At 36.9% G+C, this 21,230-nt stretch overlaps 1 protein-coding gene across 1 annotated transcript in view; it reads left to right on the top strand.

Moving 5' to 3' along the window:
- The window catches only part of PLA2R1 (phospholipase A2 receptor 1), a gene marked incomplete at its 5' end in the record, with an annotated part of 117,240 nt that overhangs the window by 73,680 nt on the left and 22,330 nt on the right, over positions 1-21,230 (top strand). The window contains 7 exon segments of the mRNA XM_082841351.1: positions 906-990; positions 3,223-3,355; positions 3,929-3,964; positions 4,432-4,589; positions 10,078-10,142; positions 16,549-16,652; positions 18,210-18,349. Coding sequence (XP_082697477.1) covers positions 906-990; positions 3,223-3,355; positions 3,929-3,964; positions 4,432-4,589; positions 10,078-10,142; positions 16,549-16,652; positions 18,210-18,349 — 721 coding nt within the window.

The following is a 21,230-nucleotide window of genomic DNA, read 5'->3' as shown; positions in this document are numbered from 1 at the left end:
CTTTCATTTGTATCGTTCAGGCAAAGGAGCTCAAATATCTGAGAAGGGGATGCTTCAGAACAGGCTTTCTTCTGTGCACTAAGGAAAATAAAGCATCTGTCATGACTTCTGGATCTTTTAACTCTTTAATTCTTCAAAATTATTCTCAGAAAATTATCTTAGTCAGATGATTCCTTGTATAATTAGGCTTTATTGCTTGATTTATTGAGTGCTCTCTGGTTTGACGCATTCGTCCTCAGCCTAATAGGAGGGAAGATGGTTCTCTGTGGGGCTTCTCACCAAGTCTAACCAGTGGTGACGGCTGAAGTTAATCTACCGTGCCTCAGACTGGTTTGCTGTGGATTTACATTGGGACATTTAAAAAAAAAAAAAACCAAAAAAACAAATCTGCTGTGTACCTTTTATTAAATGGGGTGGTGGTGATTAACCTTCAGAGAATACATGAACATTTGACAAAAGAACAACAAATTAGAAGAGTAAAGTAGTATAAATAGTATAGTAAATTAGCAAATAAATAGTCCTCTAGGGAAAAGATGTTCCAAAAGTTCTTACCAACTTGCTTTCATGTGTTCTTGTCTTAATTGAAAGATATTGCCATTCCTAATGAACATGCGAAAGCCATGTTCTCAATACGGGCTGACTGTTCCCCCAGCTGCCCATCACCAATGAGCACACCATACAAACCAAGAGAAATGGGAAGTGAGATTAATCTTCTCTCAGTTCATTTTATAGCTCAGGTTTTGCTTACAGGAAATGTTCAATAAATGCTTGCTGACTTGACCAGTTTTGCCAGTAGCATCAGCTGTTCCCTACACAACTAAATACTTTAAAATATTTCTTGAACATTTTACATAATGTTGTGAATTCAACGGGAAGAGCCAAGTTTTTGTTTCCTCTCTTCATAGGACAGAAGAAAGGCAGTTCTGGATTGGATTTAACAAAAGAAACCCACTGAATGCTGGCTCTTGGGAGTGGTCTGATGGAACTCCTGTAAGTCTTTCCAAGCTAGAGAAAAGAAAATGAATTCAAAGCAGGTGGCCCTGGAACCACTTGGTAAACCAACCAAGAGAACCTGGAAAGAATGATCATCTTCTCCATGACCCAAACCTAAATCAAAAACTGCACCAGACCTTGGTACCAAAAGAGTTATTTCAGCAAGGTCTTGAGAAACCTTTGCTAGCCAGATAGTTCTAAAGCCAGCTATAAGATCTCATCCCCAAAAGGAATCAAATTCTCTGAAAAAGCCCCCAAAACCATCTCCCATGTGAAGAATCTCCAGCAGAGAAGCAACTGTTCTCTAAAATAATACCAGGCTTCCTTTGCACCAGCACCCCCCCCCCCACACCTCTGCTGCATAGCACCTGATTGTGTGAGTGTGGGACCCTTGTCTGTGTCACAGTGAAAAGAAACATTTTCAGTTTCTCTCACTCTAAAAGAACAGAAATGCCAGCCTTAGAAACAGCTCCTCCTTCCCAGACAAACCAAGTTATTTGGAAGGGAAAAAAAAGACTTGCTTTTCATTCAGCCTCACGTGTAAAAAAACCTCTATGAAGGAAAGAGGGAACTCACAATTACGTTTTGGGTTTTTTTTTTTTCAGGTGCAATGAGGATTTCTCAGATTTTCCTCATAATAGGGAAAAAAACAGTAGCAGTATCCCAGATTAAAATGAGATCCATCTGAAGCCACATGCAAAATCAAGTTAGGCACATGCAAAATCAAGTGATTCAGTTTCACCTGTGAACTGGGGTTAGCAACAGCCTGCAGTGAGCATTTAATGCAGCTCCTGTTCATTGAGCCCTAATTATGTTCTGAGCACTGAGCTGAGTGCACTCCTGCATGATCTCATTTCATCCTTACAGTGATTCAATACAGTGGGTATTAAAATGATTAAAGAGTTTGCCTAAAATAATACATAAGAGAGACAGTATTTGTACACAGGTTGTCTGCCTCCAAAGCCACAATATCATAATGTCTCCTCGTTGGCAAAACAGCGGCAGCCAAACTTTGAAATAGTAAAGATCAATAGAGAAAAGGGATCTATCTCTAGGCCTGCTACATAGATGGTGTTCAAATCTGTAGCAAGGAAGGGGTTTGCGGAAAAGCTACATGCTTATAGTGGGAACAAAAATAGTAAGAGTGTGCTAGTTTAAAAAAATAACGATTCTACCCCAGTACTGCTTCTTTGAAAAGGGCATCAGGACCAGAGAACAGGAAGAGATCTTAGAGATCACCCAGCCCCACCCAACTGTTTTGCTGATGAAGAAACCAAGGCCCAGAGAGTGGAAGGGGCATAGCAGGGTCGACCTACCCCATAAATGGCAGCCACCACATGGCACAGTTGGGTGGTTAACATTAATACGGCACTTGGAGAATAAGACGTGGTACATAGAGGCTGAGAATGCGTTTTAGTAAAACAAACAAACAAACAAAAACTCATCAGTAATAGGAGAGGAATAGACAATTTGGTTCAGAATCAATGAGATTAAGCGATGAAGCAGTGGACTGAGTCCCTTGCCACTTCCCTCTGGACAAAATGAATATCAAACTCATGCCATTCTCTGAATCTGAGCTTATATATATTTAAGTTAGATGAATGGTTGCATGACCGTGTAGATGTTTGAGGAGTATAAATGGTTTCAAAACCCTCTTTTTTTCAAATTTTGTACCTCAGTTTTACTCACGGTCCATCCCCTCTTCTGTCAAGTAGTCATCAAATCATTGAGAAGGTTGAATCTCTAGTCGCTACCCCGTTACGTGATCATTCCTGGAAAACATTGGATAGTTTCCTGATTAAAGCTAGGGTTGACTTAGAAGTCAGTGATTAGAGACTAAAAGCCTAGTATTTATGCAAAAGAATCTACATCAAAGGTGAGACTCGATTCTGAAAGATCCTTGAGCCTCTAAACAGTTTACCCAGGATCCCAGGGCTAGCCTAATCTTGCCAGTGAGAAAACAGTGCAAGTTCATCTGACTTGTTCCTTCTGGAGAAAAGAGTAGAATGCCTCTTAAAGAAAGAAAAAAAAAAAAAGGCATCTTCAAGAAAAAAATGATAAAGCTTTGATCAGCTTGCTTTTCACAAATGTGGAACCACCTTTAACTGGCATCATAACCTACTTCCTCCAGAAGTCTATTGTGATTTATTTACAGGGATGTCTTTTTGATCTTTTGAAACTTTTTGCGGGGGATCGTTATTAAGGAATAATGAACTTCATCTGCTGCAGGTTGTCTCTTCATTTTTAGACAATAATTATTTTGGAGAAGATGCAAGAAACTGTGCTGTTTATAAGGCGAATAAAACGTTGCTCCCCTCATACTGTGGTTCCAAACGTGAATGGATATGCAAAATTCCAAGAGGTAAAAATATTAATAAGATCTTTACTATTTGTTTGCGTTCTAATAATCTATAGCATTTTCCCAAGTGAACAGTTACAGAGGTCTAAAATTTAAGCACCCTGGAGCACAGTACCAACAGCCTTCATGATGAACCAAATTGTACTCTTTTAGCAAATAACGTATCATGGGGGAATGAGAAAAGGGGACACCAGTGCAGTACGCTAACTTAGTAGGAAATGAAAATAACTGCCTATGTTGTGGAATACTGTATTTTGCAAGTACAACCTGGAAGAAATGTCACTGTGACATTACAGGCAAACAAAATTACTTATCAAATGAGTAAGTGAAAGCACCTGGCACAGTGTGTGACACACAGTAGGCTCTCAAGTATTCACATCCTTTTCTCTTTAACCAGAGGTCTCTCTTGAGCTTCCTCTTCAAGTTTGAGAACTTACCACTTTCCAAACAACACCTGGTTCTTAAATGATCTTTTAAAAAGCAAAGTCCAAAATATTGTGTTTAGACCTAAAGTAATTCAGAGATAGTATACCTGTAAGTAAAGTTCACTCAAACCGGTTTGCTTTCACTCTGCAGATGTGAGACCCAAGATTCCACCCTGGTACCAGTATGGTAAGAACTATCCTGGCAGTTCTTGAATTTCTAATTCTGTGCTGTTTTGTAGCATTACTGTGTTATTACGTAGCTCCAATCGAGTTTCTCTTTTCTTGTGTCAATTGAGAACTAATTTTTTCAAATTAACAAATTCATCATTAATAAATAATCAAACTAATAAATGTCACTAAATATTACTGAAGACATATCATAGCTTAACTCCATTTCCATGACACATGATTTAAAAATATGTATCTATCCCAGACTTTTGAATATACGTGAATGTTTCTTATATGAAATAGACCAAGGAGAATAAGTAAATTGTATACTTATTTATGTGTGGGAGTGGGTGTATACACACACATTTTCTTAATGCTGAGTGACCAAATTACACATTTGGGGTCAATCATAGTATACCCTGTTTAAGTCTGTATTACATTGCTCAATAATTGTTGCCTCACCTGTGTTGCTTATTTTTCTTTCAGATGCACCCTGGCTCTTTTATCAGGATGCAGAGTACCTTTTTCATACCTCTGCCACGGAATGGTCCTCCTTTGAGTTTGTCTGTGGCTGGCTGCGCAGTGATATTCTCACTATTCATTCTGCACGTGAACAAGAATTCATCCACGGCAAAATAAGAGCGGTACTTAAATATGATTAAATATGAGAAACTCAGAGCTTAACTCCTTCTTCTGTCCTTGAGGGATTTTGTTTTTATATTACTTCAGACATTTATCTGTTTCATTAAAAGTCTTAGATTTTTAAGAACTGTTTTTCTTCCTGTCACAGAGATTTAGAGCAAATAATGGAAACACAGGTTTACGATGCTGGTCAGTCATTTCACTTCTCCTCATGCTTTTTTAGCAACAAAGGATGAGTAAATAGCATTTTATTGTTTTTGTGAGGTTCATTCCATCATTCAATGCATATTGAATGAGTCTACTCTTCTAGGGGCTGAGGCTCTATCAGTGATTAAAATAGACCAAAATTCCTGCCCACCTGGAGTTTTTAGTCTAGTCTGGGAAGGAAGACTGTAATCAATATAAATAAATAGAATTACATAATATTTTAGAAAAAGATAAATGGATAAATGCCATGGAGGAAAATAAAGCACAAATGAGCGACAAAGAGTACTGGGAGGTGCATGGCTATTTTAATGTTTCAAATTTGACTTATAAGAGTACAATATTTTTTTAGACTCTATGCAGAAAATGGTAAGGAGTGGTTCTCCATTTCAACTTCAGATAGAGAAATCCTTTGAGAAGCTAGGCTTGTTAGAAAGCAGCATGCAAAATCCATTCAACAATGAATAGACTGCCAAGGAATAGTGTTGGTTTTCAGTGTATTTCTTCAGCAAGCATTTATTGAGCATTAGGTATGTCTCAGACATTGTGGTATTTGTCAAGGACACAAAAATAAAATACAGTCAGTGTCTTTAAAAAGCTGGAAATAACATGATGTAATAAGGGAAAAGGGAGCAGTATGTACAAATTACCAAGGGGGCACCAGGGAGGAAAAACCTCATTCCCAATTTTCCCTAGGAAATTGTTGAAGATAAGAAAGAGCCTTTTTTCTTTTCCCATAATTTAACATTAGTTCATGCTCTGCAGGAAGCCTTGGTTGCTCTATCATCTTTTCCTATGCTTGTAAGCTGACTGTTAAAATGAAGCTCTGGATTAAAGCATCCTTGACTTGTAAGAGAAATGTCTCCCCTCACACCTCATTGGGCTTTCCTGTTTCTATAACTCTGTTTGATACACATACAGCCTGTGAAGTGCATGCAGGTTGGGACTACTACTGCATTTTGATGGAAAAGTCAAGAACCAGAGGAGTTAGGTGACAACTGCACGGCCTTACAGAGACTCAGTGGCAGACCAACCATGAGAACTGGATGTTCCCCAGTATTATTGGTTCATGCATTGTTTTACTTCTCTTCATCTCCTACAAATGGAACACTCAAGCCAAAACTGTAATATTAAGTATCAACAAATTACATATCATGACCTCGGAAAATACATTTGTTTCTTTAGCTAGACAGCAGACTCCTCACCCCTGGTGGCAATAACGAGATCATGTGAATGGCTAAAAAGGAATCCATGGACATGCAAAGTGCACGTCCCAAGAGGAGCTGATATTTGGCCAATACTTACTGTAACAGTGTCAAGCACGGCTAAGTACTAACATTTAATGGCATTTAATCTTTCTAAGAACTCTCTGTGGGAAGTTCTATCGTCAGCATAATTTACAGATGAAGAAGCTAAGACTCCAAAGAGGTGAAGGAACTTTGTTACACAGCAGCTAAGTAGTGGAATTTGGAAGTGATCTCAGGTCATCTGACTTACAAGGTCATTTTAAAAAATGGCCGCAGGCAGCAGAACAGCATATTCATTACATTAAAATGCTAGTTCTAAAATCCATCCAAAAAAAGGAAACCCTTGTTCATTGTTGGTGGGAATGTAAGTTGGTGCAACCTCTACAGAAAATAGTATGGAGGTTCCTCAAAGAACTAAATCCAGCAATTCCACTCCTGGGTATATATGTGAAAGAAAAATGAAAACACTAATTCGAAAAGATACATGCACCCCAATGTTCATAGCAGCACTATTTACAGTAGCCAGGACATGGAAGCAACCTAAATGCCTATCAACAGAGGAATGGATAAAGAAGATGTGGCACATATATACAATGGAATATTAGTCATAAAAAAGAATGAAATTTTGCCATTTGCAACACGTATATGGACCTAGAGGGTATCATGCTTCGTGAAATGTCAGACAGAGAAAGATAAATACTGTACGTTATCACTTATACGTGGAAGCTAAAAAACAAAACAAATGATTAATATAATGGAACAGAAACAAACTCACTGATACAGAAAACAAACTAGTGGTTATCAGTGGGGAGAGAAAAGGAGGACAAGATAGGGGTAGAGGATTAAGAGATATAACCTACTATGTATAAAATAAATAAGCTACAAGGATATACTGTACAGCATAGGCAAATATAGCCATTATTTTATAATAACTTTAAATGGGGTATAATCTATAAAAGTTTTGAATCACTATGTTGTATAGCTGAAACTAATATAATATTGTAAAACAACTATACCTCAACTTTTTTAAATAAATAAATAAAATAAAATAAAATCCCTCCCCCAAAGATGGCTGTCAGCTATGTCTCAGATATGCACAGTAAAGGGCTTCTTTGATCGTTCCAGCAGAGCTTAGCTCTTTTAGGAACCTCTGCAGGTCTTCTCTCTTAACCTTTCCCTTAATTCACTCTCCCAGTCTTTGGTTGTTGGGAAGTCAGTGGAAATGGCAGAGTTAATACCTCCCATTGAAGGGAAGAGTAAAACCCCACAGGCTTAGACATTTGAAAAGGCATAGCCATTGCCATGATCTAGTTGAGGACTAGATCTAGTGATCTCAAACCAGACAAACCTTGTAGTGTCTTATATGGCAACATTATTACCTAACCTATGACCATATTAATAAAGAATGCCCTGTCAGTATTATGGGTGAGTGGCTGACTGATCTAACACTGCACTGTGTCACAGAAGAAAATCATCATAGGGAATGTGCAGACCAAGAATGGAGCAAGAAAGCCAAATGGGAAGGGTATCGATTTAGAAAAAAGAATGCTGTACATTTCGAAAGCATTTCTTCCTCCTACTTAGTTTATAGCAGTTAGGCAATGTTTGTTGGTGGTAGCGGTGGTATTTATGGTGACCATTTACATTTCTTAACCAAGAAATCCCATGTCTAAGAATGTCTGGCTGGAATGAGTCAGTCCGGAAGTTCTGGATGAGGAACTAAACATGTAGAGGTCATACCACTCATTCTTGTGGCATGCCCATCCTATAGTTACAGGAAGAATAAGAATTAAATAATTAAATAGTTTTAAAGTTACATATGTATTGTATAGCTCCTCTAAGAAGAGTAGTAACTCAGAAATGTGAAAGACAAAGACAACATTCAGTTGGGGAGTAGAAGAACTAATTATTGAAAAAGAAAGCTGGATGCATTTTTTTAAATCTGAAGCAGAATTTTTTTAACAGAATATTTCCAGCTTGGAAAAGTGATGAGTCAGAATTTCCTCTTTGACTAACAGAAGACCACAAGGCATGATGTGAGGGAATTTTTGAGTACTAGTTTTTTGAGCCACCTTGTTGGTCAGATTAATGCCAAAAAAGTAAAAAAAATGAGCACTTTAGGAATTGTTTGACATGAACTAGCATTTTTATGCTGTGTTGTACGATATTTGCATTTCAAAATTGCAATTTACTCTTACTTTTAAAATTTTATTTCAAAATATTTCTAACAAAAGTATATCAAATCTATTAGTCATCTTCAAAAATCTGGTGTTTTAAATCCTTAAAATAACTTGGTTTTGCTATTTTTATGGAAACATTTTAAGAGATGACAGGTTGTTCTTCCTTATACTGCTTAGTAGATTAATATACTGGCTATTGCTGTGGGTTATTTCTTTTTGGTGTGTTCTTCCATATGATGCTATCTATAATGACTGCTTTTCTGTAACAAAACATAATTGATACTATGAGGTACACGGTTGTATCACATTTTTTATACAAAAGAATACTAACGTCTTCTATTGTTGCGGTTTCATACCTAAACTGAAATTTACAACATCTATTTTTCACATTGGATTTTTCACTTTGGGTGTCTCTATCTTGTCCTATGAATTTCTGTTCCATATCACAACAGGTTGTGATGTGCCCTGTGGAGGATTACCGTGCTATAATCGAGGTAGTAATAAATATGCCACTTAAGATGCAGTAGTTATACTTCATCTTTAGAGGTCCTTAATTGGGGCAGTGAACAATCGGGCCATGATTTCCACTCTTGTTGCACATAAGACCTCTTTAGATTGAATGAAACTGTTGTGGTTCTTCCACTGATTTCAAAGCCAGTCTCCATGGACCCATTCTAAAATCTGACAATAGGAGTCTAAATTCAGCATGTAAGAACACGTCCATGAAACAACAACTCAGGGATCCAAAATTATAGTTGCTCCATCTTGCATTATTTTCAAATTGCTGATATGGCAGACAGCCACACTGATTAAGGAGTAAAAATACCTGTGTATAAATTAGAATGTTAGAGAGCTATTAGGTTCTGTTGTATGATGACCTGAAATTCACATGGAAAAATATTTATATATCTTAAAATGCATTCCCAAGTCTTTACAGAAGAAATGAAAGTGTAAATTTAAATGTACAATGCCTTCAAATTAACAGGATTTTAGCATAAAAAATTAAGTTACATTTCACACACAGCACACACACAATAAAGAATATTGATTTAAAGGCCTTAGAGAAATCCCTAAAGCCTGTTCTTCTTTTATAGTTAAAGAGGGAATTTCAATTTCCTGGGTCATAAGTCCAGTATTACATCTGCTCTAATGTGCATATGCATGTGCATGCCTATGGTGTTTCAAGTTTATTCTTTATCGTACTGGGATCTATGTAATAAATAATGGTGTAAATTCATAAAATATATAAAGGATAATTTTCTAGTTGTCAAACACTGGAAATACTGTAGTATTATTTTGTCCTATAATGCAGTTTCCATTTGAATGGGGAGGATGCTAATACTTAGTTTAAAAACTTACCAATCAGACTAGTGCCTAAAATACAAATTATTTTTACTATTGAGGTCTTTGTGCCTCGAATTGTTTTTCAAGTAGGTGGCATGTATAGTAAACTTCTATAAATCACTGAGCGCATAAACCACTAAATTTTTAGTCAAAAAAGGAATCCACATTCTATTTTACTTTACAATATTACTTTTTAAATTCCTATTATGAGAGTTAAAGAATTTACTTTTAAACATATATAGGAAACATTGTAACAAAGTTATGGCATGTTGTATGAAACCAAAATAGCTTTCAATATTTGATTCCAATTTTCTTACATAATGAGGAGGGAGTAGTTTAGAATAATGAAGTTTCAGGTCTTCTAAAGATGCTAGGCCTTAGTGTACTCTTCTTTAGATAACTGGGTAAAATACTGAAGAATAGAAAGCTATTAACAGTGACCCCATTAATCTTAATAGTGAAAAGGGAAAAAAAGTAGGATAAATGCTGACATTCTCTCTCTCTTTTTTAAATAGCTATCAAAGTATGGTGTAAACTGGTGGATTGGACTTCGGGAAGAAAGAGTCAATGATGAATTTCGGTATGGACATTGATTCATTTGCATTTAACTTTAACAGGTTTTTATTTGCAGAATGATTGGACTATATCTTAATGGTTAACTTGTTGAATAGGAGATTGGTTTAAGATGGTGCAGTAGAAGGATATGCTCTCACTCCCTCTTTAGAGAACACCGGAATCAGAACAAACTGCTGAACAATCATCAACAGGAAAACACTGGAACTCACCAAAAAAGAAACCTCACATCCAAAGACAAAGGAGAAGCCACAATGAGACTGTAGGAGGGGCGCAATCACAATAAAATCAAATCCCATAAATGCTGGGTGGGGGACTCACAATCTGGAGAACAGTAATACCACAGAACTCCATCCACTGGAGTGAAGGTTCTGAGCCCCACGTCAGGCTTCCAAACATGGGCGTCCAGCAATGGGGGGAGGAATTTCTAGAGAATCAGACTTTGAAGGCTAGCAGGATTTGATTGCAGGACTCCGACAGGACTGGGGGAAACAGAGACTCCACTCTTGGAGGGCACACACAAAGTAGTGTGCACATTGGGACTCAGGGGAAGGAGCAGTGACCCCATAGGAAACTGAACCAGACCTATCTGCTAGTGTTTGAGGGTCTCCTGCAGAGGTGGTGGGTGGCTGTGCCTCACTGTGAGGACAAGGACACTGGCAGCAGAAGTTCTGGGAAGTACTCCTTGGCATGAGTCCTCCCAGAGTCCACTATTAGCCCCACCAAAGAGCCACGTAGGCTACAGTGTTGGGTCACCTCAGGCCAAACAACCAACAGGGAGGGAACCTAGCTCCACCCATCAGCAGACAAGCAGATTAAAGTTTTACTGAGCTCTGCCCACCAGAGCAACAGCCAGCTCTACCCACCACCAGTCCCTCCCATCAGGAAACTTGCACAAGCCTCTTAGATAGCCTCATCCACCAGAGGGCAGAAAGCAGAAGCAAGAAGAACTACAATGCTGCAGGCTGTGGAACAAAAACCACATGCACAGAAAGATCCACAAGATGAAAAGGCAGAGGGCTATGTACCAGATGAAGGAACAAGATAAAACCCCAGAAAAACAATTAAATAAAGTGGAGATAGGCAACCTTCCAGAAAAAGAATTCAGAATAATGATAGTGAAGATGATCCAGGACCTCGGAAAAAGAATGGAGGCAAAGATCAAGAAGATGCAAGAATGGTTTAACAAAGACCTAGAAGAATTAAAGAACAAACACCTAGAAAAATTAAAGAACAAACAAACAGAGATGAACAATACAATAACTGAAATGAAAACTACACTAGAAGGAATCAATAGCATAATAACTGAGGCAGAAGAATGGATAAGTGACCTGGAAGACAGAATGGTGGAATTCACTGCCGCAGAACAGAATAAAGAATGAAAATAAATGAAGCCAGGGCTTCCCCGGTGGCACAGTGGTTGGGAATCCGCCTGCCAATGCAGGGGATGCGGGTTCATGCTCCAGTCCAGGAGGATCCCACATGCCGTGGAGCGGCTGGGCCCGTGGGCCACGGCTGCTGAGCCTGCACATCTGGAGCCTGTGCTCTGCAGTGGGAGAGGCCACGACGGTGAGAGGCCCATGCAAAAAAAACAAACAAACAAAAAAAAGAAATGAAGACAGCCTAAGAGACCTCTGGGACAATATTAAATGCAACAACATTCATATTATAGGGGTCCCAGAAGGAGAAGAGAGAGAGAAAGGACCTGAGAAAATATTTGAAGAGATTATAGTCATAAACGTCCCTAACATGGGAAAGGAAATAGCCACCCAAGTCAAGGAAGTGCAGAGAGTCCCATAAACCCAAGGATAAACATGCGAGACACATACTAATCAAATTGGCAAAAATTAAAGACAAAGAAAAATTATTGAAAGCAGCAAGGGAAAAACAACAACATACAAGGGAACTCCCATAAGGTTAACAGCTGATTTCTCAGCAGAAACTCTACAAGCCAGAAGGGAGTGGCATGATATACTTGAAGTGATGAAAGGGAAGAACCTACAACCAAGATTACTCTACCCAGCAAGGATTTCATTCAGATTCAATGGAGAAATCAAAAGCTTTACAGACAAGCAAAAGCTAAGAGAATTCAGCACCACCAAACCAGCTCTACAACAAATGCTAAAGAAACTTCTCTAAGTGGGAAACACAAGAGAAGAAAAGAACCTACAAAAACAAACCCATAACAATTAAGAAAATGGTAATAGGAACATACATATTAGTAATTACCTTACAATGAATGGATTAAATGCTCCAACCAAAAGACACTGGCTTGCTGAATGGATACAAAAACAAGACCCATATATATGCTGTCTACAAGAGACCCACTTCAGACCTAGGGACACATACAGACTGAAAGTGAGGGGATGGAAAAAGATATTCCATGCAAATGGAAATCAAAAGAAAGCTGGAGTAGCAATACTCATATCAGATAAAATAGACTTTAAAATACAGAATGTTACAAGAGACAAGGGAGGACACTATATAATGATCAAGGGAATCAATCCAGGAAGAAGATATAACAATTATAAATACATATGCATCCAACATAGGAGCACCTCAATACATAAGGCAACTGCTAACAGTGATAAAAGAGGAAATCGACAGTAACACAATAATAGTGGGGGACCTTAACACCTCACTTACACCAATGGACAGATCATCCAAACAGAAAATTAATAAGGAAACACAAGCTCTAAATGACCCAACAGACCAGATAGATTTAATTGATATTTATAGTACATTCAATCCAAAACCAGCAGATTACACTTTCTTCTCAAGTGCACACAGAACATTCTCCAGGATAGATCACATCTTGGGTCACTAATAAAGCCTCAGTTAAATTTAAGAAAATTGAAATCATATCAAGCATCTTTTCTGACCACAATGCTATGAGATTAGAAATCAATTACAGGGAAAAAAATGAAAAACCACAAACACATGGAAGCTAAACAATACATTACTAAATAACCAAGAGATCACTGAAGAAATCAAAGAGGAAATCAAAAATCACCTAGAGACAAATGACAATGAAAACACGATGATCCAAAACCTATGGGATGCAGCAAAAGCAGTTTGAAGAGGGAAGTATATAGATATACAAGCCTACCTCAAGAAACAAGAAAAATCTCAAATAAACAATCTAACTTTACACCTAAAGGAACTAGACAAAGAAGAACAAAAAAAACCCAAAGTTGGCAGAAGTAAAGAAATCATAAACATCAGAGAGGAAAGAAATGAAATAGAAACAAAGAAAACAATAGCAAAGATCAATAACTAGAAGCTGGTTCTTTGAGAAGATCAACAAAATTGATAAACTATTAGCCAGACTCATCAAGAAAAAGAGAGAGAGGACTCAAATCAATAAAATTAGAAATGAAAAAGAAGTTAGAACAGACACCACAAAAATACAAAGCATCCTAAGCGACTATTACAAGCAACTCTATGCCAATAAAATGGACAACCTGGAAGAAATGGACAAATTCTTAGAAAGGTATAACCTTCTAAGACTGAACCAGGAAGAAATAGAAAATATGAACAGACCAATCACAAGCACTGAAATTGAAACTGTGATTAAAAATCTTCCAACAAACAAAAGTCCAGCACCAGATGGCTTCACAGGTGAGTTCTATCAAACATTTAGAGAAGAGCTAACACCCATCCTTCTCAAACTCTTCCAAAAAATTGCATAGGAAGGAACACTCCCAAACTCATTCTACGAGGCCACCATCACCCTGATACCAAAACCAGACAAAGATACTACAAAAAAAGAAAATTACAGACCAATATCATTAATGAATATAGATGCAAAAATCCTCAACAAAATACTAGCAAACATAATCCAACAAAACATGAAGAGGATCATACACCATGATCAAGTGGGATTTATCCCAGAGATGCAAGTGTTCCTCAATACATCCAAATCAATCAATGTGATACACCATATTAACAAACTGAAGAATAAAAACCATATGATCATCTCAATAGATGCAGAAAAAGCTTTTGACAAAATTCAACACCGATTTATGATAAAAACTCTCCAGGAAGTGGGCATAGAGGGAAACTACCTCAACATAATAAAGGCCGTATGTGAAAAACCCACAGCAAGCATCATTCTCAATGGTGAAAAACTGAAAGCATTTCCTTTAAGATCAGGAAGAAGACAATGATGTCCACTCTCACCACTATTATTCAACACAGTTTTGGAAGTCCTAGCCCCAGCCATCAGAGAAGAAAAAGAAATAAAAGGAATACAAACGGGAAAAGAAGAGGTAAAACTGTTACTGTTTGCAGATAATAAGATACTATACATAGAGAATCCTAAAGATGCCACCAGAAAACTACTAGAGCTAATCAATGAATTTGGTAAAGTAGCAGGATACAAAATTAATGCACAGAAATCTCTTGCATTCCTCTACACTAATGACAAAAAATCTGTAAGAGAAATTAAGGAAACACTCCCATTTACTATTGCAATAAAAAGAATGAAATACCTAGGAATAAACCTACATAGGGAGACAAAAGACCTGTATGCAGAAAACTGTAAGACACCGATGAAAGAAATTAAAAATGATACCAACAGATGGAGAGATATACCATGTTCTTGGATTGGAAGAATCAACATTGTGAAAATGACTATACTACCCAAAGCAATCTACAGATTCAATGCAATCCCTATCAAATTACCAATGGCATTTTGTACAGAACTAGAACAAAAAAATCTTAAAATTTGTATGGAGACACAAAGGACTCCGAATAGCAAAAGCAGTCTTGAGGGAAAAAAACGGAGCTGGAGGAATCAGACTCCCTGACTTCAGACTATACTACAAAGCTACAGTAATCAAGACAATATGGTACTGGCACAAAACAGAAATATAGATCAATGGAACAGGATAGAAAGCCCAGAGATAAACCCACGCACCTGCGGTCAACTAATCTATGACAAAGGAGGCAAGGATATACAATGGAGAAAAGGCAGTCTCTTCAATAAGTGGAGCTGGGAAAACTGGACAGCTACTTGTAAAAGAATGAAATTAGAACACTCCCTAATACCATACACAAAAATAAACTCAAAGTGGATTCGAGACCTAAATGTAAGACCGGACATTATAAAACTCTTAGAGGAAAACATAGGAAGAACACTCTTTGACATAAATCACAGCAAGATCTTTTTTAATCCACCTCCTAGAGTAATGGAAATAAAAACAAAAATAAACAAATGGGACCTAATGAAACTTCAAAGCTTTTGACCAGCAAAGGAAACCATAAACAAGACGAAAAGACAACCCTCAGAATGGGAGGAAATATTTGCTAACAAGTCAATGGAAAAAGGATTAATCTCCAAAATATATAAACAGCTCATGCAGCTCAATATTAAAAAAACAAACAACCCAATCCAAAAATGGGCAGAAGACCTAAATAGACATTTCTCCAAAGAAGACATACAGGTGGCCAAGAAGCACATGAAAAGCTGCTCAACATCACTAATTATTAGAGAAATGCAAATCAAAACTACAGTGAGGTATCACCTCACACCAATTAGAATGGGCATCATCAGAAAATCTACAAACAACAAGTTCTGGAGAGGGTGTGGAGAAATAGAACCCTCTTGCACTGTTGGTGGGAATGTAAATTGATACAGCCACTATGGAGCATAGCTGGAGGTTCCTTAAAAAACTAAAAATAGAATTACCATATGACCCAGCAATCCCACTATTGGGCATATACCCTGAGAAAACCATAATTCAAAAAGACACATTCACCCCAATGTTCATTGCAGCACTATTGACAATAGCCAGGTCATGGAAGCAACCTAAATGCCCATCAACAGACGAATGGATAAAGGAAATGTGGTACATATATAGAATGGAATATTACTCAGCCATAGAAAGGAATGAAATTGGGTCATTTGTAGAGACATGCATGGACATAGAGACTGTCATACAGAGTGAAGTAAGTCAGAAAGAGAAAAACAAATATCGTATATTAATGCATTCATGTGGAACCTAGAAAATGGTACAGGTGAAACAGTTTCCAGGGCAGAAATAGGCACAGATGTAGAGAATAAATGTATGGACACCAAGGCGGGGAAATGGCAGGAGTGGTGGTGGTGGTAGTGTGATGAACTGGGAGATTGGGATTGACCTGTTTACACTGATGTGTATAAAATGGATGACTAATAAGAACCTGCTGTATAAAAATAAAATTAAATTAAATTTTAAAAAATTTGTTGAATAGCCTTCAAACATTATCTTTAACTTATAAATTTTCATTTCCCTAACCACAGACATGAATTTATTTTTAATTTAATAAAATATTATGCCTTCAGTCCATATCCCAGAACTCCAAAAATGGTGTTGGAAAATGAACGTGCAGAATGAGAGAAGACCTTTAATTTTTTGATTTTCCTGCAGCTGGAGAGATGGATCACCAGTAATATACCAGAACTGGGACAAAGGAAAAGAAGAATCCATGATTAATCAGAGCCAGAGATGTGGCTTCATTTCATCCATAACAGGTTATTTTGTTCATCCACTTTTGGGTTTATAATACAAACATAATTTTCAGAAGACTTGAAGTCTCCTTTTCATTGCATTAGTTCAGTGAGAAGGTTTTGTTTGGTTATTTTGCTTTTCAACTGAGTGTGTTTAATTTTATAAGTCTTAAGTCTTAAGGATGACCATTCCTACAGTTTATTCCATGCATTCATGTTCTTGAAAATAATTTACATCCAGATAAGTCCTTCCTCTTGAACCAAAACTACCAAAAATGGGCCCACTGAAATGGGTTAAAAATTGCCTGACAAATACTATTCTCTATGAAATTTCAACATGGGGCCATTTTTTAAAATCTCTTTGTAGGATCCAGTTTATAATTGGTCAGAACTTTAACCTCTGAAATTTACTTTCATTTTCCCATTTAAGAAAAATTTTCATTGAATTCAGTGTTCTTTTTTTAACACCAGGCATTAATTGCTGCCTGCCTTAGAACACCAACTCTTTGCCAGTTGGATTTAGAAGTACATGCACATTTAAGATGGGTTTTTAAATTATATTCATCAATACAGTGTTATTGGGGTTGATTGTCCACTCATATCCATCCCGCTGTTTCTATCCAATAAAAGGTAATGATGTCCCTGACTCTAACAGATTCTCCCAAGTCAGGAGAGGGATAAACATGGAAAGCAATCTCTGATGTAAGGGCAGCTGCAGAGAAAGTTAAGAGAGGAAAAACCATGTTGTTAATCAGCTCGCTTTTGCCAGCAGGTGTCACAACAGCCTACAGAAAGGCTATTTGTGATTCTGGAAGAATGGCAGCTAATCGGCATTGAAAATAGCATTCCGGCCCCTCCTTCAGAATGCCAATATCTTTTTGGCTTATACCCCTCACACTAGAAAACTGAATCTGCCCTTGCAATTTACATGCATCCTTGCCCTATTCTGGAATTTGTAACTTGAATGCAAATGAAATGCATTCTATAAACCTTTACTCTGAAAGTATAGCTCTTCTAATTAAAAGAACATTTTCCAAGAGACTGAGGACTTTGGGCTATATTCCTGAGGGCATGTCTCTAAATGTGTGTGTTTTGTTTAAGGGTCAGGGTTCAGAAGTGCTTCTTCCTTAGAAGTTCCTGAGTTATTTTTTCTAAATTATTATATTTTTAATAATTATAAAGTAGAAATGATCATCTATTGTTTTAGAATTTTTTTATCTTGAGGTTGAATACTTTAAGTCAAAAATATTACTCTACAAAGTATTCTTTGGCTAACCAAGTCAAATATTCTTAAAACTTTCATCAGTTTTGTGATTGCAATCGCAGTATTTGTTTAGATTTTTTTTTTCTTTTGCATTTGCAAACTTTCTACATTCTTAAATTAGAATTACTGATTTGGCACCTTGCCCAGTTAGCTCTTGTCACTAGAGAATTCTATGATTAGTAGTTAAATTTAGTTCAATTTCTAGATTTAACAAAGTCTGGTAAACCACAGCAGTCATAAAAAAACAGTGACCAATAGAGAATGCCTACAAAGAGTCACCATTGTTTCTGGTCATTTCTAACCATTTTCTCTTCCAGGACTCTGGGCTAGTGAAGAGTGTTCAGTTTCTATGCCTAGCATCTGTAAGCGAAAAAAGTTTTGGATCATAGAGAAAGAGAAAGATACACCAAAAAAACATGGAACATGTCCCAAAGGATGGTTATATTTTGACTATAAGGTAAACTTGTTTTCAAAAAGTTGCTTTTGTTTCTCTTTTGTAGGTTTTACTTTTAGAAAGTAATCAAAAAGCAGGTGTGGCTTTGAAAAACTATGAGTTGTCCATTGGACCTGGAATTTTTTTGTCACAATTTTCAAGAGATTTGAGAAGTTTTCTATTTAGGGACAGATCTCTTGAAATTAAAAGGTGTTGTCAAAAACAGCCTTGACACCACCCTTCATACGTATACTCAGTTTTTGCTACTGACATTGTCATTCATTGCGCTGTATGACTGTTTCATTAGGGGGGATGTGGATGCGTGCACATGTGTGTGGGCGTGTGTGTGCGTGTGGGCATGTGTGTGGGGGTGGGCATGTGTATCTAGGCCCTGTTCCCAAATGAGCTGTCAGCTCCAGAGGGCCCAGACTGTGTCTTCTTCTTTTGTGTCTTCCCTGCCTGGAGCCCTCATAGAGCTCTATCCGCCTTGTCAACTGCCTGACTAATAACGTAGCTCCGTCAACTTTGTCTTGAGACTCATATAGCTGGTACTTCCATGCAGAATTGGATTTTTTTTCTAAATGGCCAGTGGGGATACTGTAAACTAGATTTATTATTTCTGATACTGTCTCCAATTAAGGCTGAGACTTCCCCTCTACTCCTTATGTTTTAAAATAAAATAACTTTATAAGCCTTAGGTGGAAGTAATTAAAATGTATCTCAAATTATAAATGTTTAACTCTTTGATAATTAAAAACTCAAACTGTGTCATAATTTCATATGCTAGTATGAAATTGCTCCTCCATCATGGACAATTTTCAGTCTATGTGTTTAGTTACATGGGTAGGGCATTGCCTCCCTTGTGATCTTCCTCTCATTGTTAATTTGTGAAATGGGGCCATTTGGACTTAATACACATTTATTGAGCACCCACTACGTATCTGGCACTGATATTTTTAATTGTGGTAATATTCACATAATATAGAATTTACCATCTTGACCGTTTTTAAATGTATAGTGCAGTAGTATTAAGTATAATCACACTGCTGTGCAATGACTCTGCAAACGTTTTTCATCTTGTAAAACTGAAACTCTAAACCCATTAAACAACAACCCCTCATTCTCCCTCCCCACAGCCCCTGGCAACCACTATTCTACTTTGTCTCTATTAATTTGACTATTTCGGACACCGCATGTAAGTGGAATCATACAGTACTTGTCCTTTTGTAACTGGCTTATTTCACTTAGCACAGTGTCCTCCAGGCTCACCCATGTTGTAGCATGTGTCAGAATTTTCTTCCTTTTTAAGACTGAATAATATTCTATTATATGTACATAACACATTTTGTTTTTCCATTTATCCATTGATGGACATTTGGGTTTCTTCTACCATGTAGCTAACTGTTTCTGCTGGCAATTTCATATATATATAATGAATACATATATATATATAATGAATATATATATTTCTTGTTTTATTGAATTTTTAAAATACACAGGATTGTTATCCCATCTTACCTATGAGAAGGCTGAGTCTAATAAAATTGTGTGGTTTTTCTGAAACTTACAGCGAATAAGTGTCAGGCTGAGAATCAACCTTAAGTTTTTTGACCCTGAGTCTTGTCCCTTTCCTACAGCTGCCACTTCATATAAGAACTTAAGAATTACCAATCACCTTAGCTCTATGACACAATCAGTCCGGAGGCACTGTGAAATATTTTCTAAAATAATATAGTCATTCTCTAAAATGTTATATAGTATTGAGACACTATTTTTAATAGTTGATACCTTCAGTCTGCTTCTTATTTTCTCAAACCATAAACTCTTTCTACCAGTTGTAAATTATTTATACATTTCAATATGACAAACATAGCAAATATTCAATAGAACTTGAGTATAACTAAGGTTTTTATTAAAACCTTTGACAATTAGCTTTTTATTGTGGTAAAATATGCATAACATAAAATATGCCATTTAAACCATTTACAAGTGTACAATTCAGTGGCATTAATTACACTCACAATGTTATTCAACTATCACTTCTATTTCCAAAACTTATCATCATCCCAGACACAAACTCTGTAATTGGTTAAGCAATAGCTCTCTATTCCCCATCCCCTCTAGCCCACAGTAAGCTCTAATCTATTTTCCATCTCTATGAATTTGCCTATTCTAGATAATTCATATAAATGAACTCATACAATATTTTCCTTTTGTGGCTGGCTTATTTCACTTAGCATAATGTTTTCAAGGTTTACCCATGTTATAGCATGTATCAGAACTTCATTCCTTTTTATGACTGAATAATATTCCACGCCACATTTTGTTTATCCATTCATCTGTTGATGGACTTTGGTTATTTCTACTTTTTAGCTACTGTGAATAAATCCGCTATGAACATTGGCATACACGTATCTGTTGGAGTCCCTGCTTTCACTTCTTTGGGGTATATACCTAGGAGTGGAATTGCTATATCATATGCTAATTCTATGTTTAACTTTTTGAAGAACAAGCAAACTGTTTTCCACAGTGGCTGAACCATTTTACAGTCCTGCCAACAGTGTATGCTAGCAATTTTTCCTCATCCTTGACAACACTTGTTTTTTTTGTTTTTGACAACACTTGTTACTACCTGTCTTTTTGATTACTGCCAACACTAGAGTCTAGTGTTATCTCACTAGATTTGGTTTTGATTTGCATTTCCCTAATGACTAATGATGTTGAGCATCTTCTCATGTGCTCATTGACCATTTGTATATTGTCTTTGGAAAAATGTCTATTCGACTCCTTTGCCCACTTTTTTATTTGGGTTATTTGTCTTTTTGTTATTGAGTTGTAGGAGTTCTTTATGTAAAACCCTTATCAGATATATGGTTTGTAGGTATTTTCTCTCATTCTTTAGGTT

Source organism: Leucopleurus acutus (assembly GCF_964270905.1).
Source record: "Leucopleurus acutus genome assembly, chromosome: 6".
NCBI classification, from domain to species: domain Eukaryota; kingdom Metazoa; phylum Chordata; class Mammalia; order Artiodactyla; family Delphinidae; genus Leucopleurus; species Leucopleurus acutus.
Note: the sequence above shows the minus strand (reverse complement) of the source record. Positions and strands in the feature narration are given on the sequence as shown.